The sequence below is a fragment of the Ruditapes philippinarum genome, unplaced genomic scaffold, assembly GCF_026571515.1.
Source record: "Ruditapes philippinarum isolate M1 unplaced genomic scaffold, ASM2657151v2 ctg1803_1_1_1_1, whole genome shotgun sequence".
In the NCBI taxonomy this organism is placed as follows: Eukaryota; Metazoa; Mollusca; class Bivalvia; order Venerida; family Veneridae; genus Ruditapes; species Ruditapes philippinarum.
In genome coordinates, this window is record NW_026862431.1 from 201,322 (window position 1) to 228,162 (window position 26,841).

At 32.2% G+C, this 26,841-nt stretch overlaps 1 protein-coding gene across 1 annotated transcript in view; it reads left to right on the plus strand.

The window, feature by feature from the left end:
* Window positions 1-26,841, plus strand: part of LOC132719055 (uncharacterized) — a gene marked incomplete at its 3' end in the record, with an annotated part of 62,093 nt that overhangs the window by 27,580 nt on the left and 7,672 nt on the right. Inside the window, exons 2-9 of the mRNA XM_060702793.1 lie at window positions 1,594-1,822; window positions 5,613-5,659; window positions 6,225-6,350; window positions 9,989-10,066; window positions 14,162-14,265; window positions 14,469-14,555; window positions 14,995-15,084; window positions 22,594-22,632. Of these exons, the coding sequence (XP_060558776.1) occupies window positions 1,608-1,822; window positions 5,613-5,659; window positions 6,225-6,350; window positions 9,989-10,066; window positions 14,162-14,265; window positions 14,469-14,555; window positions 14,995-15,084; window positions 22,594-22,632 (786 nt within the window). The remainder of the gene's footprint in view (window positions 1-1,593; window positions 1,823-5,612; window positions 5,660-6,224; window positions 6,351-9,988; window positions 10,067-14,161; window positions 14,266-14,468; window positions 14,556-14,994; window positions 15,085-22,593; window positions 22,633-26,841) is intronic.

Below are 26,841 nucleotides of genomic sequence, written 5' to 3' on the forward strand. Positions count from 1 at the left end.
AAAAAACTAATATTTGTGTAGAATTTCTTATATTATTTTCCCTTAAAGTGACATTATGTCCAGGGTAAGGGTATAAATGAGTGAACAGTTGAAAGTCAAAATAAAGTTTCATTTTGCCATAATTCATTTTGATATAAAAAATTATTTCACATCAACAATAAACAACGCATGAATTTAAATGATTTTTTCGTAAATAACCATTAGAGTTTACCTGTAACATTCAGTTCATGAAAAGAGTGGGACAGTCTATTTATATATTTTTGGCAGATTTAATTTTTTTCTAAACATTTTCCAATATGAACTGTTGGATAATCACCATTTTATATTATGAAGTATATTTTGAAGTATATAGTCAGTTCACCTCAACTTGACTATGAAAATATGAGCATAATTTTACTTTAATCAAAAGATCTGTTTTTTTCCTTTTACCTCTAGCATTTATAAAATACACGCTTAAGAATATGTTGTGACTTTTTGTATAAAATGTTATGGATTTTGATAGCAATATATAAGATTGACTTATCAACCAGAAAGTTAAATCATGGGTACTGTAACTAAGATTTTGTTGTTTAACCTCGTTTATAGCAAAGTGATATAGAGCACTTCTTGAGAATTGCGTTTCAGCCGAGGTCAACGTCACTGTCACTAAAATAGAAAAAATCGGTAAATTGCCAGAGTTAAGAATTAGAAATTTAGAAATGTCCTAAAACTTGGCTACAACACACCGATTTGGACACCCCGTTTACAAGCCTTTTTGGCCCCCTATAGTATCAATGTTACCGGTACTGAAAATAGAAATATAAGTATCTTTGGACTTCTTAAGCCCCCATAGTGTCAAGTTTAGGGTAACTGCTACTAAAAACAGAAAACTAATTTCTGGATAAGGGCAAAATATTGTAAATCAGGCGGCAATTATGACAAAACAGACATGCATACACGTGTGACATTTACCGTCAAGGCCAAGTTATTGGATTTATCTTGAATGTAAAGCGTTTTTCATACTCAATCTAAACAACTAATGACTCAGGCTACACGCTAATTATTTAAAGATGACATTAAGTTTGAAATGACCTTTGATGTCAATGTAACTTGGTTACATGGTGACATAAGATACACACAAAGTTGATCTTATTTAAAAATATTAATGTTAATATTTTAACTGTATGTAATAACGATATAAGAATTCTAAAAAAAGAGTTAATCGTAATATTTTAAGTAAATATTACCTGGATTCCTTAATGACTTTGACAGTAATGGTCGTTTTGTAAAAATTAAATTGTAACAACTTTGTTATCTATAGACTAATTCTTTTCTATTTTGATTAAATAAAATTTGAAATAAAAGCGTCATTATTAAATAACTTAAAAATTACATTAACGTTTGAATGACGTTCAATCAGCAAAACATTTTTTTGGGGTTAAAAGCCAAAAACGCAAGACCTACTTGCTATGGCTGATGTTGAATACCTGGTTTCTTAAAATTGTCATATTCATTGTCTTGCTTTATCACATAAAATCTTTACCCGTGCAACTTCTGGCCTGAGTCTTTGGACACCACGTAAAACTGCCGCTTAATCATGTGTTTTTTTCACAGGATGTAAAGTAACTATGTGGCAGGAAGGTGACTCTAAATCTGGATCAGATAAGTTTGTTGAAAGTGATGAAAAGCAGGAACAAAAGTCGGAAATTGTTGAAGATGACATCAAAGAAAAAGAACATAAAAAGATCGCAGTCAATGATGACCTTGAAACGAAAACACACGAAGACTCTTTAACAGCGGGAAATGCACATTTCCCTCCCAGTTTATGTACTGCCAAAAAAGAGTAAGTATCATTATATATAATCATAACATATTTTAGATACTGAGCAGGACACTGTTGGTGCGATGGCATTCCAACAATAAATTAAGCTTATTATATGTGTTATTAAAAGGTTAATCTGATCAAAAACAGTTGCTAAATAACGGTTTACATTATATAAATAACACATGGGTTTGTGGGTAACAGTAAAAATATCATCCCGAGAAAAATACTGTTACCCGAGGCGTAGCCGAGGGTAACATTATTTTTAGAAGGGATGATACTTTTAAACCCATATGTAAACCCATATGTTATTTATTTTATTATCCCGAACAACACATACTGTAATGATCTGAATTTGTAAACTAAATCTAACTGTAACACAAATAAACCAAGAGTAGCAATAACTAAACTGTCCTTACCTTGCAAGTTTTAAGTGTACTGTAGGCCTACTTGAGAAGCTAATTTTCTTTAATTCTTTAAGCAAGTGATGATATCTACCAGTCATAAACACATACAATATTTAGAAAACAAAACACTACCCATTTATAACGTTATGATCTGTGAAATCTGATACTTCTGTATCCAGAATATTCTTCGCATGGTTTTTGAAAAAGTGCAAAAATTTACAAAATAACAATGATATTCTACAGATGTCTGTCCACCAACTCTATCTGTAACGTTTCACTGGTTAAAATTGTTAAATAATCCTTTGTTGCATGTTTTAATCGTCTGCTTGTTCCAGTTTGACCACGGATTTATATTATGCAAAATACTGTAACCTATGTAACAGTACAAAAGTCTTAGTCACGTGGTACACTTGCATTAACAGTAAGAATAACTCCCAGAGGCCAATGGGAAATTAACATTACGAAAAAGGTGAGGGGTAATAATATAATCTGACAAACACCAATAGCAGGTTACTTTGTCGTGACGTTTCAAACCAAATAAAGTCGAGCATTCCAGTTTTGAAAGCGACGCAGTTTCTATCTTTAACAGTTAGGAAATAAATATTGAGTTAGTAGTTATTATAATTACGATATATTACGATGGGATAAAAATGGTGGTCCCATTTTTTTATGAAATAACTTCGTTCAATGCTTAAAATAAAAAACTGACATAATTGTGTCTTCCATTTGCAGCCATTGAAACAGAGACTTTATTGAGTCATGAAAGAAACTTCATAATCTAGTCCAATGTTATCGTCATCTGTGTCTTCTATTTACCAAGATACCAATTTTCATCGTACAAAGCAGCAGTATATTCACCTGTAGTATATTGTGTTTCTGAATTGATAAGTTCATCAACTTCAGATGTTTTAGTAGTTACATTCTTTTCATGAACAACTTGCCACGAGTCACAAAATGTACCACTTATGCAGTCTTGACAGTAACAGGAAGTATTTCGTATGCAAAACTGTCCATCAAAATCAACTGTTGCTGCATTTATTTGTAATGTTAAAGTTAAAATCTTCAATTTGCTAGCTGTCTGTTCACAATCTCTTCTGGAAACGTTAAAGAATGTAATCTTTGGCATACGTCCTCCCTATCCCAATTCATGAAGTCCTCTACATCCTCTATTGTAAATTTTCTAGATCGAACAAACTCATCAGTTACTCTTTTAACTGTTCCAACAAGGCGGTCACAGATATTCTTTCAGTATCCGCTTTCGTGATAATTCCAAAACGCTGGACAGCAGCACACAAATTCACGGTTTAAAATGGTATCGAAAAAGAGCCCTTTTCAATTATTGCGGTGTGGGGCTGTCTGTCCAGTAATACACATATCTGATTGCATTACATTCTAGGAGGTCAATGTGTTCTGGGAATAATTTTCTATGAAAAGACACTACTGTACTTGGTGAATGAGACAAGCATTCTGAAATAGGAACTCAGGTTTTGTGTTGGATTTTCTTTATTCGCTTTATTCTTTTATTCCGATGTAGAACCCGACCATTGGACGTAACGTTGTTTGTGTATTGTGTGTATTTCATCCGCCGTCTTACAGTTATAATTTTCAGCAAAGTCCATGTGTTTTATAATTTCATGTTCAGGTCTGCTGGTATTTGGCTATCATAAAATGGTAGTGAATTTTAAATATTTCGATCTCTATCTAAATTTCATCGTAAAATGATTGCTTATCTAATTTGACTCGAATGATTTTCATTTCCTTCCTCTGATTTTCTAAAGTTTTACATTTCCACTCAGAAAACTTTACATTATCCCGCAGCTAATCAACTTCTATAAAAAGTTCGTTCTAGGTGAAAGTTTCTTGGCTTTGTATTCAAACCATATTTCCGAAAAGCTTGCAACTCCAGGGCTAGATTTTGATGCTTTGTACATAAGCAGACGTTCCGTCCTAAACAGCTTGATAACAGTATATTTTAAGGTCCTAATCGACAAAACGTGGCAAGCGACAGTGTACGAGATTTTGGTGCTGTCCTTCTGATGTAAAATAGCCTTTTTAATCTTGTAGAGCGCTTAGCATTCTCTCTCATATCATTATTAAAACATTGCAAAATGAAGTGTTTTTTTTCCTTACAAACGTATTTGTGACTTTAAGAATCTGCTTTATTTTACTATTTCCGGTTGGTTGACTCATTTCTTTCTTGTTTTAAAGCAATTGTAATTTTCTTTGTAATGTTTTAAATTTACGTTTTGTGTCAATGTTATCTTTAATGTCTTTTCTCAATTTTTCATTTGCCTTTTTATGCTTTACTTAGTATTTTTCTAGTGCCGTTTCTTTTATTTGGAAATCCCATTTCGTAATTGAAGTCCTTGCGACACTTGAGGGCTATAACCACTAGCTGTTTCAGCCTGTGGTATTGGCGTTGGATTGTTTTCATTTTCAAGATTTTTCTAAAGGTTTTTGTTTCTTAACTCGCATGTTTGACTTTCTCTTTCTTTGTAATATCTCAACCTTGCAGATTGATTGTATTTTTGTTTGTTTCCGCCTAAGCTCATATGCATTAAAATTTATTTCCCAGTAGCATTTTTTTCTTTCCCTATATCGCCTTTGAACTTCTTCCCGCGACAGTGGCATTCTGAGACGTTGCCACACAATGACGAAAAAAAATAAAAATAAAAATTGTAAATGTTTCATCATTATTCAATTTTCTATAATGTTATTATGGGGGCGAACATAATCGTCAATTAGAATGAACTGATCGCCGACTGTCCCAGCATACATGATATCCTGGTTGTCTAAGATGTCGTCTTTGTATCGCTGACCTGTCAATGTGCCTCTATTAAGAACAACAAGGTCGGTTCGTTTATTCCAGCTGATGTCTCCACAGACCTTGTAATTTGATATTTATTTTCGAAATTATACGTCTTCGTTTTAAAAGCAATTACATTTGACGAGAAGTAATAAACAAGCAAAACAAAACATTTTTCAACCTATAAATTATTTCTTAATAATAATAAAAGTTGCCCGCAAACAACGCGTAATGGTTATATTCATCAAAACGTCAAAGATCTTCTGATCTAAAGTCCAAGGTATCTGTAAAAATATCGGTTTCTGTTGTAATATCTTTACGCAATTCTACTTTGACGTTTCTCCAGAGTGAGCACAAATATCCCCATACATTTTCCGATTTGCATAAAACACAAAAGGGGTTCATCGATTATTTTATCATCTTCCTAAAAATCTCGCGGATTAAAGTTTCCTGTCAAGAATAGTTCTGCCAGAATTCATCGAGAATGAAATCAAATCATCTGTAGTGAACCGATCATGTGCAGTTGGATAAAGTAATCTTGAATATACTTTGAAAAATTATAAAACAGGTAATCAGAATGATGTTCTTCTATTTTCAGGATTTCATCTGATATGGAAGGAGAACGAGAACGAGAACTTAATTTTAGTGAGTAGAAAATATCATATCAAGTACATCTCACATTAAGGCACTCGTGATTTCTGTGGTGTATTTCAGGGGTTGCTGGTTAAGTTTCCTTGCATTTTCAAATATAATGAATGTCAGGTGACCATGAAAAGTTTGATGAAAATTCAACACAAAATATTTAATAGCTTGACGTACCACAGAAAGAGGTTATTGACAAAATGAGATCAGATTCATTGCACAATGTTATATATTAAACTCCTCAAGATTCCAAGTTCAAAACTTTGTTATAGTTACACTTAGGACCTAAGATGAAAATTTGATTAATGGGTTAAGTCACTTTGACCCATGAAAGCACTCTTGGTATAATTTACTTTAATATTGATAATATAATATCATATATATTTCTATTATAGACCATTAAGTATTTGAATTTTCCGATATAATTCAATATTTGAAACATGAATTGCATTCGGTTTGTTGATAAATCCGTATTATATCTTATGTTTGTGTTTTTGTATTAAAATTCAAATCAAGGAACACGAGCGAACATAGATGCAATGTTAGATATCTTTAAATTCTCTTCCAGAAAGAAGGAGATATTTCAGTTCTATTAAGGGCGTAAATACAGTTTTGTGCATCGATACTTCTGACACCATGAAACTAAATGATGCTTGGGATCAAACAAAGGCGTTTGTCAATGATTATGGATCAGGTAGATATTTTACAAAGAACGTTTGGAAAAGCACAGAAATGTTTTTTCAGACTTTAAATGCATACATCAGTATATATCCGTCATATGTTTTACTTACACAGTTTCTTATTTTAATTTTTACTTACACAGTATCGTTCATCATATTTTTTACTTACACAATTTCTTATTATTAACTTTTACTTACACAGTATCTTATGTTATTTTTCATCATCACATTAATAATAAGTTATCATATTTTATATATTTTCATTTTTAGTCGTAAATTCAAAACAAATCTTTATCGTCTTAAATGTTTATGTCTTTTACCAAGACAATTTACTCGTTCATACTTGGTCGTTTCGATACCTTTACAGATATCTGTTATGCTGGTTTTTCAACCGATTTATCAACTGAACCTAATAAAATAAAGTGTATTGATTCAATGTCATCATTTAACAATATTGATACTTTCTTATTATCAAATGTTAAGCTCACCTGAGCTAGCTTAGTGTGAGCTTTTAGGATCGTTGAATGTCCGTCGTCCGACCACATTTGTTCGTAAACACTCAAGCGGTGGCGTTTTTGCTTCATCATTATCAAACTTGGTCAGGATGCTTGCCTAGATCATTGCTCGGAAGAGTTCGAACATGGGTCATCTCGGATGAAAAACTAGGTCACATGAGCTAAAAATAGAAAAATCTTGTTAACACTCTAGAAGCTACTGTTTTGATCCAAATATCCTGGAAATTGGTCTGAAAGTTTGTTTTGATGATTTCTAGGTCAGGTTTGAATATGGGCTACCTGGGGTCAAAAACTACGTCACACCGTCAAAATATGGAAAAGCCTCGTCAACACTCTGGTGGTCACATTTTTGACTCAATTTTCATCAAACTTGGTTAGGATACTTGTCTAGGTAATTGCTCGGATGAGTTCGAACATGGGTCATCTCGGAAGAAAAGCTAGGTTACAGGAGCTAAACATAGAAAAATCTCGTAATCACTCTAGTGGCTACTGTTTTAATCCAAATATCTTGGTAATTAGACTGAAAGTTTGTTTTGATGATTTCTAGATCTGTTTGAAATGGTCACCGGGGAAAAACAGGTCACCGCCCAAATTGGGAAAAACTGTTAAAAACTATTTTTTTTGATAATTTTCTAAATTGCTAGGATTTTTTAAGGTAATTGCCGGATTTTCGATGGGTCAGGGGAGAATCAGGGGCTGTTAGCCCCTTGTTGTAAAAAGGTTAAGGGAAAAGTTAAAAATTTGGGCGCACACACTAACAAGGTAAATTTTGGGGAAAAAAACAAAAGGGGGAAAAGCATGGACAAAAGACTTTCGTTTAAAAAAGGATTGTCATGGTAAAAAAAATTTTTTAACCTTTTTTTTCTTCAAATAATTATGTTACATTTTAAAGCTGTGAACCCCATCGGGAATGTGATCTTAAAATCAAGATTTTCATTTCCAGGAATAAAGGGATATAATTTTTCTACACACTTTAACTGTCCAATTTCCTTTTAAAGTAATTTTCACAAGATCAAAAAAAGAAAAGGGAGGCCTGAAAGAAAAGTGCTCAATCATCATTTTTTGAAAAAGATCATAAAAAAAACATCTTTTTAGTTTTAAAAAATTATAACGTAGAAATAAAATGAAGTTTTAAAATTTTAAATGACTGTAAATTTTATTTTAAAATTTTAGTGAATTTTTCTGCAAGACTTTTTTTATCAAAAGACAGGGGTGCTATAATGTCTTTTTTAGCTCACCCGACTACTCAGGGAGCTTTTAGGTGTTGAAATTCCCTCTCCCGTCTGCCCCCGTCGCCGTCCACACTTTGTTAAAACCTTTTCGGTACTTTTTCCTCAATCTCACAAACTTTGTCAGGTCTTTTGTAGGTAAAACCAAAGAGTTAAACATGGGAACTCGGGCACTAGGTAAGGAGCAAAAAAAAGAAAAAAACCCCTTGTTGACACTTTAGTTTTCACATTTTTTCTCAATCATCACAACTTTGTCAGGGGGTTTTCTAGAAATAGCTCAAGGTGTTCGAACTAGGTCACAGGACTAAAAATAAAAAACCTGTTTTAAAACTCTAGCCTACAACTTTTTGACCATGGGCATTAACTTAACTTGGGGGAGCTGCCTAGGGGATTTCTCGAATGAGTTTGAACATGGGTCATCTCGGATAAAAAACTAGGTCACAGGAGCTAAAAATAGAAAAAAACTTGTTAACACTCTAGTGGTCACATATTTTACTCAATTGTCATCAAACTTGGCCAGGATGCTTGTCTAGGTAATTGCTCGAATGATATTGAACATGGGTCATCTCGGGAAAAAAAAATAGGTCACAGGAGCTAAAAATTGAAAAATCTTATTAACACTCAAGTGGCTACTCTTTTGATCCAAATATCCTGTAAATTGGATGAAAGTTTGTGTTGATGAGTTCTAGATCAAGTTCGAACATCGGTAGTTCCGGATGAAAAACTAGGTCACACCGCCCAAATATGGAAAAAAACCTTTGTTAACACTCCAGAGGTCACATTTTTGTCTCAATTATCATCAAACTTGGTCCTGATGCTTGCCTAGGTAATTGCTAGGATGAGTTCGAACATGGGTCATCTCACATCACAAGAGCTAAAAAATAGAAAAATCCTGTTAATACTCTAGTGGCTACTGTTTTGATCCAAGTATCCTGGAAATTGGTCTGAAAGTTTGTTTTGATGATTCATAGGTAAAGTTCGAATATGGGACACCTGGGGGAAAAACTAGGACACACTGCTCAAATATGAATCATCCTTGTTAACACTCTAGTGGTCACATTATTGACTCACCTGTCATGAAACTTGGTCAGGTAATTGTTTGGATGAGTTCGATGGGTCAGGTGAGCGCTCTAGGGCAATATCGGCCAGCTTGTAATATTTTACTCGTTAGTAAAAAGAACATTTAACTCAACGTGTTCTAACAAATACTTACAATCTATGTCGACATAAGCCTCCCTTACCATTATGCTTATAATCGTAATTAGTCCTGATCAAAAGAAGTCCTTCGCTTCAAAATATAATTATTTTTGTCAGTAAAGTTTAATAAAAAAAATAATTCTAACATGGATATTTTTTCATACAAGCATTCATTGAGAAAATGATTATTAGTCGGTAAAAGAGAATAAAAGACCATATATATACAACACGTCAAATTTACATTTTCTTTAGGCTATTCAGCCTTTTCAGTCATTTTTACAAAAGTGAAATCAATTCGTTTCTTTTTGTACGTTACATCTACACTCTACATTGTAGATTCACCATAAAGATATTCTGTCTAGCTGTAGTTAAATAAAAAATTGTAAAATATGTTTTGATTTATTGATGTAGTAATGACGTTCGTGAAATTCATATAAAGCCCATTGTTGGATCAGAAATAGCTTGTTGGAGATGTTTAAATATAAAATATAGTACTTTAAGTTATCGGTTTACTACCTTCTATGTGACGTCTAAATTGATTAATTAGGCTTAGCATAAAATAATTTTATGTATTATCACAGTCACTAAATCTGTAAAATGATGTTACAAATGCAATGGTGCAATTTGATAATTTAATATTACTTCGTTTCTTTTTGTACATGGTTTCTCTCTTGATTCATTTTCAGAAAGAAATGAATTTTATTTTTGCAGAAAACACAAAACTTAGCGGCGGCAGTAAATTAGAAGCTGGATTGAGGTTCTCAAAAAATGCTGTGATAAGCCTCGACAGTAAGTCTTATTACTGACCTAATGAAATAGTATGAATCAAAATTGAGTATTTTTTATTTTTAATTAATGTGAACTTATAACAAAATTAATATAATAATATAATTGATATCATTTTATAAAGACTATCTCAATTAAAGGATACATATTCAGTTATTACGATATCATAAAGAATTGTTACAGTTATACATTCACATTGAACTATCATTCTCAATAAAACACAAAATTTGGTGATCCACCGGATATATCTTATACGAAGGCGTTTCTTGAGGTAAAAATGTTGTTTAAAATGATGTATTATCTTTGTCTGAAAGGAACATTTTCACCATTATCTCGTGTATTTATTTTTCAAGTATCAATTAAGGTCCTAAAATGTATTATACATTACTGTCGTCACCTAAACCTTTCAACTTTTATGATGTTTTGTACAAAAGTTCCAGAAAAATGACGTGATTAAAAGCACCCGACTTGTCTTGCATGGGATATTAGATAGCTTTATTTCTAGCACCGATGTAAACGGTAAATAATCCTGTCTGATATGCAAGAAACAAACTTTATAATACTGCACCTTTGTAACATTGCTTTTCATTGGATAATCATAACAGTTATATACCTTTATATACACGGATGCTGTAAATTGATGGAGAAATTATTTTTTATATAAAAAAGATGCTTGCTGTATTATAAATTTGTTATGAAGATTTTTACGGGCTATATGGCGTATATAAACGGTTGCAACAAAATCTTAGCTTAGCGGTTCGGCAACAAACGGCCATATATAACTTGTACAAAAACGGTCATGTAACCTGTCAAAAATCTTTATAACTAATATTATAATACTGCACGATGATCCAATGGAAATTGATGTAACAAACATGCAGTATTATCAAGACATATAGACAAAATTAAAGATGTTCGACATATATTCTTGAAACGTGGCATGATGTTAAAATATGATAAACATTTCAAGCCAAAAAACATGAATTTCATTTTTCTTTACTTATTTGGGGTAATCTCAGGGGCAAATAACTTATACATACGTCTGAAAAATCTGTTTCCTTTTTGTAATAGTTTTCACTATATTTTTCCATATTTAAAATAAATCCATGAAATTTTTACCTCTTTCATTAGAGGTACTTTAATTCTTTAAAAATATACCATTTTTGAAATCAAATACCATTTTCTTCGATGAATGCCACAATTTAAGCAAAAAACCCTTAATTTTTTGTTCTTTACTAGCTACAAATACAGGGGAAGTTAGCTAATAAAAAAAGAAAATGGATCTTATTTACTTTTCATATGATAAACTTGAAAAAGAGATCGGTGAATGGTTTTCTCTAATGCAAGTTTAGAACATTTTTAATTCTGACTCCAAATACGTCCTTAAATATTATCGTTACATTTTTTTTTAATTACGACTGTAAACTCTACTTATTATGGAAATGTGATTAATAGAATATTATGTTCGTATATTTCCTATTACTTAATTTATTTAAGCTGTCGGTTGAATAAAGTAGTAATATTTTATCAAACGTGTTAATGATTCAGCACTGAACCCTAAGCGACCATGTATAACTGCACATTTTGAGTTAGACCTGGAAACTTTAAAGACTGCTGTTTTCTTATTTCTCACATTATGTAACTTTTTGACAAAATGTAAAATTGTAAGATACATACACATGATGTATCTGGTTTATAACAATATCATTGCGGCTATAGGTCTACAAAAGCTCTTGTAAAATATGGAAAAATAAAAACACGTTCCCTGTTGTCGCAATATGAAACCAAAGAAAAAGTAGCCAATGAACCAGCATCTTAGTATGACATTTCTGTCGTTATTCTTTTCGCTGTCGTCACAATAAGTAAACCCCAGAAAAAATGAACCAATCAATGGGCATGCTCTCGAATGCGCCAATTAATGCACTATGAATGTATATGTATACGATTGAACTCTGACACACTTCAACAGAAAGGTCTCCAAACTATGATATAATTATGAATTTGTGTTCTCAGTATGCTAATATATCACAGTGACATTCAAAACTGAGATTGATTTTTATATTTAAGAAGCAACTTCTGTTAATCTTTACGAGAATTTCTTTTATATGTTTGTTGTTAAACCTCAAACTCAAGGCATTTTAAGTCCCAGGATGAACGTAAACTATTCTACCAAAGGAATTACAATGGAAGGAAAAGGGAAGCGCAACTTGAACATCTATTTGCATAAATAATCATATTATTTAAATTAAACTAAAGAAACAATGAAAAAATGAGTTATGTCAAGTTAACCCTCATGATAGACAATAATTGTATTGGGACCACCGCGCTGCGTTGCAATCAAATTCACTGCCGTCTGCGTTGTAATTAATTGATGTAAAAAAGACAATAACAATTTTCAAAAGTTTCAAAATATTGTTGTTTTGTGCATTTATCATACATAACACGTAATGTTGGCATACTTAAGGAGCGTTTTGAACACATGTGTACGTGTTTAAAAAAAATAGGCAAAAGTGGCGTCCCCTCGTCAAACTGTACAGAAGTGTTTGCACAAACGGCAATGAACTGCACCGTGTACGTGTAATAAGTTGGAAAAATACATTTTTGGCGCCAGTCTCACTAGATATTTCAAGTAAAACATTACCATTCAGTCATAAATTTACCGACAAAAGCAAACGGCCATATTTTCTCCACCGCTTGTGCGACGATATCTCCACCGCCGCTTCGATGGACCCATCGCTTCTGCCAAAGCTATGGCCAGTTTGATCATTATGTTCTTGGTTTACAATTGTATAAATCAATTTACTCTTCTACGTAATGGTCTAATGGTTTAATAGTCCCGTTCAAAATTGGTTACTAGTATGCGTTATATTTTTTTTTTGATAATGACAATTTTGTTCTTAGCTGTATTATTCTTTTATATTCTTATTTGTATGATACATTATTATGCACCAAAATTATATTATTATAAGGCATATAATTTAGTTTATTGAATGTGCAGTAGATACAGTAGAAAAGAACTAAAATGCGTCTTTACCGGAGGTCTTTATCATCATCTTTTCTATTACAATACAGTATGATACACACTTGTACATATATTTATCAGGCAATGAATCCGCCGCCATCAACAACATGCGGAACACTTATTGGCCTACTTCGTGAATGTGTAAAGAGCTGCTCCGTTAAAGACCATACGCTTGTGACGTTCTTAACGTCAAATTTTCAAGTTATACCGTGCGCAAGATCGCTTCAAATGCACATTGCATAAACGGCATAACATTTTCATTTGTTAATGTTTCTTGTTGGCATTTTTTGTTATATTCCGATTTATGTTCCGTGTATTTTTATGTTAATGCATCTTACTTGATATCCTCACATTGGTTCATATCGTGGTTAAATTATTAGGCATATGAAAAACCATTATTATACGATTGTATGTCCTGAAGACTTTAAAATCTTTTTCCATTTTTAGACATACATATATTTTTATCAGGAGGACTGAGAATATGCACTATTTACAAGTGACATTCACAGGGACACTGATCATTTCCACTACTTAATCAGGATGATAACGCTTTATCAGAAATTCGTGCATAATTTATAGGCGGAGCTTAATATGCTTGGTGTTCTATCCCATGATTCAATTTATCGAATAAATATTTTTCAATATTACTACAATAAATATTTTTAAGAATACAATATATGTTTTCAAATATAGAACATATATACAGAAAATTATCGCACACAGATATTTTTACGATGAACAAATGTTCAGTAGGATTGAATAATTATTACGGTATACAATAAAAAATTAGAGTTATAGAATATAAATATTGGATTTAAACCAAACAAATAGATTTATTGAATTTTGCAACGTATAACATGCCATAAACTTGAAAAATGTAAAATAACATATTTTATATATTTCATTTAAAGAAAACAGAAATTAATCATCCTTAAAATTGACTTTATTTATATAAATTATGTATTTCTTGACTTATTTCTTGCTGTTAGAAATAGTTTCATTTTCAAAAACAAAGAGTTGGATATAAGTTACTTTTTTATTATAGAAATGACAAAATTCTCCATATATTTTTGTAGATTATGTTTTTAATGTTAACAAAACTCGGATATCGCCCCGGATAGTTGTTATAACCGATGGTAGGGCTGTTGTTCAGAATCAGTCTAAAGTAACCGGAAATGAAGTAAGACACTTCTAAATTAATTTATAGAAAATTCCTTATAACCATGCTAAATTGTTTTTAAAAAAATATAAAAAAGGATTTTGTGAAAATGTAATATATCAATATGCACTTTAACAGTCAATACTCATCAAAGTACAACTAAGCATAAATGATATCAATAAAATATGCCTATATCGCATGTGTTACTGTTTTATTGTTTTAAGGAGTTCAATCGTTTAAAAGAAGAAATGACTGGTATTCGAGAAATGGACATCGAAACTCATTTCGTGTATGTTGGAGATCCAGATTATGTTAGTACATTATTTATTTACTAAAATTATCATACACGCACGGTAATAATTTATCATTTAAGTACAAAAAATCTACGCATGTTCTGGCGCTCGCGCGAATTAAAACATACATTGTGCACAGAAATAAATCCATACACCATTACAATTAATGAAATTCTACTAAGTATTTTTAAATTGTTGTAACAAAATATAAAACAAAACAAAAATCAGTATCATATAATGAACTTGTATTCGAGTTGATTAATTTTGGTTTATCGTTTGTTTGTTTTTTCACTTTTAAAGGTATAATATACTAGTCAAATGAATGACAAAATATTAAATTCATCTTATTTTTTCAAATAATGCTATAATGAAATTTTTAAATTTACAATTTTTAACACCTTTACTATTTTACTTTCCTTCTTGTTGACATTACATTGCTTTGAAAAATATTTTTCAGATATTCTTACATAAACTTCGCGAAATCAGTGCAGGAGAACTCCTACCCCACACTTCAGGTCCGAAAGTAGCAAAGGACGCAGTATTCAAGGTATATACAAGAGGTTCTTTTTTCTGCTGTCTGTTATAATGCCTACCTATAACAAACATAGCAGCAATTTTCTCTGCCTTTACATTAATTTATTTTTAAATATAAATATTGCACCATTTCGCATGATTTTACGAAATGTTCATGTTCAAACAACTTTAATGAGTATGGCGATACAGTTAATTATTTTCATAAGAAATATGAATAAAACGTATTTATGCTTAATATATATATATATAAACATAAACTTTAAAACGTGGCGTTAAGTGTTTTAATTTTGGCGAAGTATGCAAAAACTGTCATACGTGTGCGCGCGTATATTTTATTATCCAATGTGTTTCATTTGTCCGTTTTCAATTGGATATTTTACTAAATTCCGGTGTTACGAATTTATCATGTTTAGTGTTAAGTTACATTAATGGAAAAAAAAATCCAAGACTTAAGGCACCAAGCTTTTTGATTGCTTAGTTTTCATGCCAAGAAATGTGGCAAATGTACACTAACAAGTTGAAAACTGCAGTGCAGAGGAGTCTTTAGAAAAACAATAATTACATGATTTTACAAATTAACTTAACAATCTTTGAGCCCGCTTGGCTCATTTGCAATATAATTTAAGAAAAACAAATGAACTTTCTGTGGAATGGGGAGCGACAAGAGTTAACGTGTATTAAATCATTTTAGAAACTCATGAAAGACGAAAGCTCGCTCAATTTTATGGAGTCTAAGAGCTGGTGCAAGACAAGTTCCTAAAATTTCCATTAAATTCCCAAACGTTTTTTTAGCTGCTAAAACTGCTGTTTGATAAAAAGCTTAAGACTTCTATTTGACGGAAACACGTGCATGGAACTGAAACTGATATTCTTGTCCTTGAAAACAGAATGTATGAAATTTCCTTAAATGTTTTGGAAATAAGTATTTTAGATCTAATTTTGATGACAAGTCTCTGTTTTCATTTTTTTTGACATTGTAACCATTTGTTATCATTTTGGAAAAGCTTTTTACGAGATACCGGTTAAGAGGTCAAAGGTTTTTAAAGAGTTCATTTTATCCCATATATTCCTTTTCCATTGTAATTGTGCTTCAGAGATTGAATTTAATTAAACGCTACAGTCGGTGAAAGAGGGCCTTAAAGATGTTAAATAATACATTTTCTCTTATAAAATGATTCAAATAAAAACAAGACTTTAATGTTGTTTGCCCTCGAGACATCTGGCCTTCCCGGGATATTTATACGTACAATAACAGGCATGTAAAGGTATGTGTGACAGCTGTTAAAATGTCCCTGTTTTTTATCACTTAATTGTCATATTTATTTCTCTGTTTATCAAAATAGCCATTTTATTTATAAAAAACACAAATGTCCGCCATTTTATTTTTATGCTTTGTTTTGCCGTGACGTCAAAATCGTCGCGTTCAATCCGGTTCGCGCGTTGTGTATTTAATTAAATGAAATTGGAAATAAAAAGAAGAAAAAAAAAATTTCGAAAGAGGCTTCAAGTATTGTCAGAAAGCTTATTTTCAGCAAGTGTCCTTGTCGGGCGATAAAGTGTTGTTTCAGCCACATTAACAGTTCTTCTTTTTTTGTGGTGAAAGAAGCCAGATCGACCAATTTGATTCGAACTTTTATTTTGCCATAACCGACGTAGCCTATTTTTTAATTATTTATTTGACTGTTAAATTGATGTTGTTTATTTATTTATTTTTTTGTAGAAAGAAGCGTTCACACCAAGTCTTTAAACAAGACATCTTATCACGGTTCTATTCAGTAATTGTTCTTGCAATTCAAATTCTTGTTAATATCTGAATCACTGTCAGTTTGATAATTGTGTTCATTTTATACGGTTAAACTTAGCCCTGATAGACAACATTATCATTTTTTTTTAGATTTCAAACTTATTCTGTCAAAAAATGTTGAAAATCTGACTTTGCGTCTTCCTGCGCTTTTCAATCGCATTTGCTGATTTGCGTACAGCCAAGATCATTTTTATTCGGCAAATGAATCTAAGATGTGTCTAGCCCTGCTATTTCTTAACGTCTATATATCGACGTTTCGGCATCGTTGTGAGAAAGTAATGTTTCAGTTCATTTACATTTACAGTTTACTTTTCCTCCAGACAATTTATAGCATTTTTTACTGTCTGTCACAGTGTGTTGCTAAATTTTTTACCATTCCGTTCAAAGTCTGAAAGTCGGTATTAAATCCGTATTGTACATCAGGTTGATAGATTTTTACGATCGTAACAAGACAAACATTGAATTAAATTTGATCAAGAATAACACCATTCCTTTGATGTTTGGAATGTATAAATTGTGATCTTTCAACGGTAAGTTTGGAAAATATTGTTAAGTATGACACAAACAGTACCTATAATATTTTACACAACACACTGAAACAAAATAGACAGGTATGTACGAAAGTCCGGTAGGGCTATTTCAACTTCATGATTTCCCGATTTCAACTTCATGAATTCATAATTTAAACTTCTTGAATTCGGAAATACGGAATTCACTAATTTATGATTTTGCTTCATGAATTCACGACTTCAACTTCACGAATTCACGATTTCGAGAATTCATGAAGCTGAAATTGGGAATTCGTGAAGTTGAAATGCTTCCACCGGTCTTTCGTAGGTATGAGGCTGTACAACTGTCTGTCTGACTGTTTTTAGACAAACCTTGTGTTTGTTTCTTCTCAACTGTCGCAACCCTGCTTGCGCATATTTTAAAATTAATTTTAAATGAGTATAAAATGACCAACAAAAAATTAAATTTTCTTCAATTATGTTAACCTGTGTTAATGATAATTGTATAGTTTTCACACTTAGAAAAAAAGCATTTGGAAATGTGGTATTAAATGAAATCAACCGTTAACGTTATATAATTTTTTTACTTCATTTTTGAATTACTGAATACAACTGAATTTGCTATGACTTTGCCATCTAGGGACGCAGGAGATTTATACTTTGACATATATTTATGCCAAAGTCAATGTGTTAAATGATTTATGTAGGACAGTGAACTTAAAATGGCAATGCATATTAATGCCAATTTGGTAATTTTTACATAAATGTGAAAATAAACATAAGTGGAGCAATAAGCGTATGCCCTTATTTTTTGAATGTCATTGACCCTCAAAGAAAATTATCGAATTATCATTAGATTTGCAGGAGAAATTATCATGAAGTTTATATGCGAATATTGTAAGTAAAAACACTGACTTATACAGTATCATATTTATGGCTCCCATATAGTTTAACAGCAATAATACTTTGAGAACCACAAGGAATGAAAAAGTATAATTATACAAAATGTATATAACTTGAACTCAAATGCTTTACTGAAATGTCAGATCAAATTGACGTTTTTTGTTGTTGTTTTTTAGGTTACAAATAGACTCGACTGAACAAAACCTAAAATAGCGTTTAGTGGAGCACTTTAGGCATGTTAATGAGTTTGAAAATTACTTCAACCCTCGAATTATTGATACTTTTCCAGAATTGGACAAACTACTGTTATTAGAAAACGAATCTGATTTTGTGTTTCAAAAATGCCGATATGTGAACTTACTTTTGAAAAGTTAATTTCATAACTGTTTAAAACACATTTATTATTAAGATATTTTATTGGAAAAACTTATTATCTTGCTGAAAAAAAGAGTCAAGATCACAAAGTTTATTGACACAACACAACTGTGTGGGGGCACTGATCAGAAAGACTTAACCTTGCGGCTGAAATCAATTAAAAGATATAGCAAAGTTAGAGTAAAACGAACGTTAGTTCAGCGTCGTGTTCATTTTTGTCACACATGGCTGTTTAATTGACAGATAGTGGTATTAAAATTATAAGCTTGAAGGTGCTTTAGTACATAATATTGGAAATCGGGGAGGCTTCAAAACTAGTGCCTTGTGATAAATGTCATAAATTTCTGGACAAAGTCAAATGGTTTCAATTCAGTCCCACATAAGGGCGTGTCCATATCTAATTTTGTTTTAATGGCAGACACATTAGCTGCAACGCTTCTTACATTAGGACGACATGCTATGACAGGCTGCTAAAATGCATACTTCATGAATATAACACAAATAATTATTTCAATGACAGTCACATAAAGGTTACAGCCTTTTCAAGTTGGAATGACACGCTGTATGCACTTTAAAAACATTAAATAACCTTAAAATTTAATTTCATTTCTGAATAAAGATAAAATATCAGCATTTTTCTAGGAGATATAACAAGTTTGCTTCTTTAAAAAGAAGCATGCGAGAGGTCTTTTTGCTGCTTGTTTAATTCGAAAATATCATGGGATAGTTTTGCATAAACGACACAATGAATGGTTATAAAATACAATTATTTAACAAAACAGAATTTATTATAAACATTGTATATTAAATATAGTATCATAATGAAAGTTTGTTTCACACTTCATTTTTTTACTGTTTTGAATGATTATATGCCGGAGAAATGGACTTTTTTCTCGGCGCATTAGGGGTACTTTTACATTGTATCAAAATAAAAGTTTCTTATAAAATTCAAAAAGCACATTTTCGGTTAATTTTTTGGTAAGTATATGGAAATGGAAGTATATGTTTATAATATTTGATTGGAATAAACAGTATATAAAGCTGCATGCCTCCAACCACAATATTTGAGGAAAATCCTGAGTAAAGTTTGTGCTATTTGCGCCAAAAAATCTCCGTTGCGTTATTAAGTCATACCGGCTCAAATGTTGAAGGAGCAGCACGATTTCGGTACACGGTTCTTTCGATCATTTGATAGTGCATGGTGATATTGTACGTGTAATGTTCACTGTTACTATTTATCGGAACATGAAATAGTAAAACGCCATTCAGAAAAAAATACGGTTATCGATTTATACAATATAAAAGATTAAAACGGAATGAAACATCCACGTAGCGCTAAGTAACGTAAATGATATTTTCCGATTTTTCTATGTAGCGATTTGTTCACTTCGATGTTAATTTTTCGTTTAATTTCAGTCGTATTTTGAAACGGAGCCTGTACAAAACAATTTTTGTAGACTGCTCCTAATGATTTTACGCTTTAAATGAAATTCGTTCACTAAAATCAGATACGCAAAAATGGGTGCCGCCAGCAATCAGTCTGAACACTGTGGAGAGGTTTAATGACCTCTCCAATAATCAAGAAGTCGTCACAAAATAGTGATATAACACAAAATGTGTATACTCTTAAATCCCTAACATGGAGACGCTTGATAGACACCGAACATGCGCAATATGTATATATCTATAAACTAGCTATCAGCTATCTTTTCAAAAACAAAATTGTGTATTTACATATCATCATCATATAAATACTAAATAATTCATGAGTAAATTACATTTTTTACTAATCCCGTATTTTCTGCAAAATATAGTGGAGCATTTTATAACTCAATGAATAATTTTTATGCAGCAATTTTCATTATTTTTAACCATTGTTTCTCAAAGTACAACCTATTATGTTTCACTTTGCGATCACTGCGTGTAAGAAAACGTGAATTTTGTCTACTTTTTTGTCTGCTACGGGGACTCGTCTCGTTGGACATACTACAGGGACTGCTTTTTCTTTTAAATGCATAGACTATGTCCCTGAAAACAGATCACACAGGCCAATGCCTTAAAACAGGACTTTTTATTCGGAAAGTATGGTTCGCTTTGATAATTCGATATCCTGCAAATTAACAGAAAATGTTAACTTGATGAGCGCAAGGTCAATTGATATCTGCATACATAGCAAAGCATGGAATTTATTTTCTACTACATAAAAAATAGTTTTCAAGAATTTTCTTTTAAATATAATCCCTTTTCGAGTCATTTTCCACCAGTATAGGATGACAGCTGACTGTATGGGGGTAATAAGGTTATTTTAAGCTGCAAAAGTGACTATTGAGCTAACGGCAATATGTTATGATCAACTTTGAAATTGATAGAAAGCGCAATGGGACCTAGATTTAATGGGACAGAAACGCAGTTTGGTCGAGAAGAATGAAACTTATTCACCGTGTGAATTATTTAATAATCCATGTCTTCAATATCATTTTCACTGTGAATGTCATTTTGCGTAAACTTTGTTTGATACTACATGTACACTGTTCGATCTACACACATTCCATATTCATGGAGATATAAAATACACAATCTGTGCAAAACAATTGTTGTAGACTGATCCTAATGATTTTACGCTTTAAATGAAATTCGTTCACTAAAATCAGATACGCAAAAATGGATGCCGCCAGCAATCAGTCTGAACACTGCGGAGAGGTTTGATGACCTCTCCAATAATCAAGTAGTCGTCACAAAATAGTGATATAACACAAAATGTGTATACTCTTAAATCCCTAACATGGAGACGCTTGATAGACATCGAACATGCGCAATATGTATATATTTATAAATTTTAATAATTCCATTTTTAATTAGGATTGAGTTCCCCGCAATTGTTACATTGTTTACCTACTGCTGGACAGTTCAGATATTTGATAGGGAATGTTCCGCATCTTAAACACTTGATTTGTTTTACATTCTTTCGTCTTCTAACGTTCTTCCTGTTTCGGTTTATTCCGAGCGTGGCGGACATCTACCGTATTGTGTGCCCCATGATCATCATTTGCTGTTTAGCATAGTTCATGGTTTGAGCTATTTGTATTGCCTTATCCATAGTAAGAGTAGCTCTCCCTTTTATAAGCCTTTCTCATAATTTGCTGGATTTGCACCCGAAACCTAGATCACGAATCATATCTTCCTTATCGTTCAAACTAGTCTCTTTCGTTAATACGCAGTCATGTAATGTACAAGTCTACGCTGCCTTCTCCTTGAATTTCATTAAAGAATTTGTGGCGTCCGAAAATCAGACTTACATGCGCATGAACTTATCAAAATATTTGTTGAGTTCCTTGGCGTCTTTCTCGGACATGTCTGTTCATATTGATTCTATATCGAGTCTATAACATTAAACATGATATTTTGGCTCCGATTTTCCTTTTAATGGTCCCGTGAACAGTTTTTTTGCATGTCTTTCAGATTTTTAGAAAGCTTATGGCAGGCTAGATGACTGCAAATCCGTTGATGGTGGTAAAATTCCCGTTAATTCCATTTTAATAATTCCATTTTTAATTTGTGTTTACTTATGATGTTTTCATAATAATCCAGTATGATCTTTTTTAATCCGTTTCATTTTTATTCTGAACATCTGACACCATGTTTTGTTGTTGGTAGTTAAACTTATCAGGTAGACGTCACAAAATAGTGATATAACACAAACACGTGCATACTTTTCAAGATGTAAATGTATTCTCCTAATATCCCTTACATAGAGAAACTGACTAGACCTGTAACTCGGCATGCGCTGTATGTTTATATTTATAATCCATCAGCTGATATTAAAACAAGCATAGTGTTATGGTTCTGGTTAACTTGAATTTCACTTAGATATATATCGTTGCAGTGAAGCTTCTTTTCCTCAGATCATTTGGTTGAATTCTATATTTTTCAGTGCATTTTGCATGATGAAAAAGACTTCTTGACGAGTAAGGTAAGGAAAATCAATATTTTACGTTTCTTTGATATATAAAGTTCGTGTACCTTTATATTATAATTCATACCTTTACGCTTGTGTAGAGATTTGTATCTACTACTTATGTCTGAATGCACAGCAAATATGTGTTCATTAGTGATTATGAAGCTAAAATTTCGTGATGTTTTAAAGGACGCGAATAGAGAAGAATAAATATATATCCTCACGTCAAAATGATAAATATTTCCTATTTATTATAAAAGCCAATGTAAAATTAAATATGAACACTCAAAATTGATGTTCAAGATCTGACCACTCAGGATGAAACCGTTGTGCAAGAGACAGAGATCTTTCGATGATTATATCTTGGCTGAATTTTAACAAGAACCCTTCTCAGTGCAGTTCTAATACAGGTATCTATATCCACTGTCCCTGAATTAGCAGACTTCATACACGCTTCCCTAATTTCCACATTTGATCCATTTTGAGGTAAAGAAACATATTTCCCATGATATTTGTATCAACCGTTTGCCATTTTTGACGAGACATGCCAACATAGGTTACAGGTAAAACATGTTAAAACGCATGCACACTTAATCATTAACTGTTAACAAAAAAATGAAAAGAATTATCCAAAAGGGACATTTACTACACGCAGTCCTTTACAACCCTTAGCCACAGAGGGAGGACTTTACGAGACGCACCACCTAAGAATGGTCAATAGCAACACTGCATTTTTAAAAAAAGTTTAACTTATATGTACATCAACCCTTAATCTTAACCCCAACATGTTCCTTTAACAAAGTAAAATGAAAACCTGCATATACAGACAGTTGCCAAACAACAAATTTTAAAAAACAATCAAACAACACATCATACTGGTGTTTAAACAGTCTTTAAGTAGGTTTACTGAAACATTCTATTAAGCAAAGGTTAAATTGATAAAAAAACAAAGAATAACACAAATACAACAACAATGTGATGTTGATTAATGTTCAAGGATCGAAAATATACATCTTAAAATGAAAAAAGATTCCACATCAAGCGAAATTGATCTCGATCGTCATGCTTACATTATGTAAAAGATATGAAATACAGAAATGATAAAAATAATTACTTTTAGCAAGAACAACGTACGAGTAGTAATGACCATAACAGAAATACAATGTAAGTATTCAATGTCTCTAAGAAGATCACCTACAAGTGCTCAATTTCACAAGAGTAAATAGACAATAGGTCCATGGTCTGTAGAGACACCTCTATTACGGACTCTCGACTTCTATTGCAAAGGAGTCCACTTGGTCCGTCAATTTTATTTAAATAAAGAAAGTAAAGTTGAACTGTACACAAATGAAAACCATGAGTCCAATTGCAGCTAAACTTGGCAGGATTGATCCTTGGGTGAAGGGCTTTCAAAGTTGTTCAAAGAATTTCATTTCATGCAGAAATCTGGTTGCCATAGCAACCAAAAGCAATTATAAGAATAAATTCGAAAATCTTGTTGTAGAGACTAACATGGCCTAGAGCTTATATATTTTGCATAAGGCATTGTCTGGTAGACCTCTACCAAGACTGTTCAAATTATTACCCTGGGGCAAAATTGGCCCTGCCGCGGGGGTCATTTATTTTCATTATGTTCATATAGTAAAAACTTAAAAGTTCCTCTTGTTTAAAGGTTCAAGGCTTAGAGCTTTGATATTTGATATATTATATCATCTATAGGTCCTCTACCAAAGTTGTTCAAAATTTGCCCCTGGTGTCAAAATTGGCCCTGCCCAAGGGACATTGTTTGTTTGTTTGTTTGTTTCATTTTACGCCTTTTCCAAATGGTATTTCAGTCATATTGGCGGGTAGTTTCCTAACCATCGTTCCTGGAGAGTTACACCAATACTAGACTACCTTCCTCCGCGCTAAACTACCAAAGCATCTCCCGGGGATCGAACCAATGCCAGAGAGGTAACTGGATTAGAAGTCATCGACTCTAACCCCTCGACCACATTAATTTTCATTTTGTACACATAGTAAAAACAGGAACTTTAACAAATGTTTTCTGAAAAGGGAAAGCTACAATTTAGATATTTGACATGAGACATTGTTTGATGGACCTGTATCAAGATTGTTTACATTAATCCCTTGGGTCCAATGGACAGTGACCTACTTTCTTATCTTTTGATGTACAACCATGAAATGTTGACTATGTGCACAGTTTTTGTTTTAAAATTGAACTTTGATATCAGGTGACCTAGATTTTGATTTCGTGACTTACTTTCTTGTCCTTTGATATACAGCTATGAAATTTGAACAATGTACACAGAATAAGATGTTAATTGAACTTTGATTCAGTTGACCTGGATTTTGACAGTGTCTTACTGTGTTGCCCTTTGATGTACTGTCATGAAATTTAGGCCATTTGAAATATAACCTTCACCCCCAAATTCACTAGACTCATTGATAGATCCCTACTCTGACCTTTTATTTGAATAACAATAGATTTAACCACAAAGATTGACATGTGCTCTTTCGTTAAAAAATAGGTTGTGGTGATTTTTTATTATATCCACTAATCTGATAATAAGAATTAGATAGGCCAGGGATCTATTCATTATGTTCAATTGTATAGAATTAAAAAAAAATATGTTCCTACACTACCTTTAGTGTTGTATAAATGCCCTGGCAACTTTTACAAATGCATGCAATCGTGTTTGTTTGCCTATCTGTAAAGAACTGTTTGATTGCATGGCTACAATAGCTTTAACGGACAATCCGAATCACAATGAAACATGATAAGGTAATCTGATCTTCATAAATAAGAAATAAGTAGAACTTTAGTAAGATTGTGTTATTATATACATATAAAACATCGATTATGACATGTAAAAATTGGCTTTCCATTAAACTGGCTGATGATTATATATTCCAAAAAACGACAATGAACTTGACGATCCTAGCCCTTGTATAGTGTTCAACTTATAGAGTGAGAAAATTTAACGAAAAATAAAAAACTACTTACATGATTAAATCCATAATAAAATATCACTTTACTCCACATGAATATGTATTTTAAAACAATAACCGCTTCTTTGACTTATCCTACGTACCATTTTAGAAGTGTCAATGCTCTACATTTTAGAAATAATTACGTACATGTATTTAGTGATTTTGTCGGTTGCTGTTGTTCAAACATATAATGGTGAACTACAAATGGATCGCCATCAACGATTCTTTATATAGTTCATTCACAATATGTACGTAAATTCAAATCATATTACGAGAAACACAGCTATATAGCATGAACTATCAACAATTAACATAGGGATTTATTAACGTCACTCCCGGTTTAAGATCTCACCTGCATTATGGTTAAGAACACTAACATCTCTGTGATACCGGACTTTGTAAGGGTACAACTAAGGCAATTACCGATAATTTAATACGTAAGTTACGAAAAATAAACTTACTTAAGTTTGTTCTAAACGATCAAAATTTAGTACGTAAATATGATGTCCAATCACTTTTAATGACGAACAATATAAGATGTAGATATAGCATTAACTAACAGTTTATATGACATCAGTTATTTAGGAAGTGCAAATTGTCAGTGAATTTCAATCATGTAACAAACGCAGAAATTTTCGGAATTAAAAGAGCAAATAAACTAACATGGTTAAATACCGTGCTCCGTATCTATGTATCAATGCAATATCCGGAATAAATCGTTGACACGTGTAACATTATTTCCTCTTACAAAAATTAAGGAAAAAAATAAAAAAGAGTTACTGCAAACTTAAACAATCTCTGTCACAAACAAGCAGCGTCCTTAGCCGAGTAGATAAGGCCGTTGACTTTAAACCAATAACCACTCACCGATGTGTTTTGGAATCCCACAAGATTCTTGCGATAGCTTTCGGAACGTAGGTAGGTCTATTCTGATGCCAGTCTGTGCCTGAAATAAGGTTAATGGTCTACCTTCATCAGTATGATGAATGTAAAATTGTTCTTACCCTTGATTTTTATGTATTGGGTACTAACTATAAATACATATAGATAGGATATTTGTAAATGTTTGGGAATAATGTATCTACACTGAAAGAGACCATGCTGCAATAGACATGAGTCCAGTTACTGTAATTTAAGTAAATTGCACTCATATGAGTCGTTGATTGAAAAGAAAGTCATATGTTCTAAGATGTGAAAGGAAATGTTGCTATACCGTGATTAACATCATTA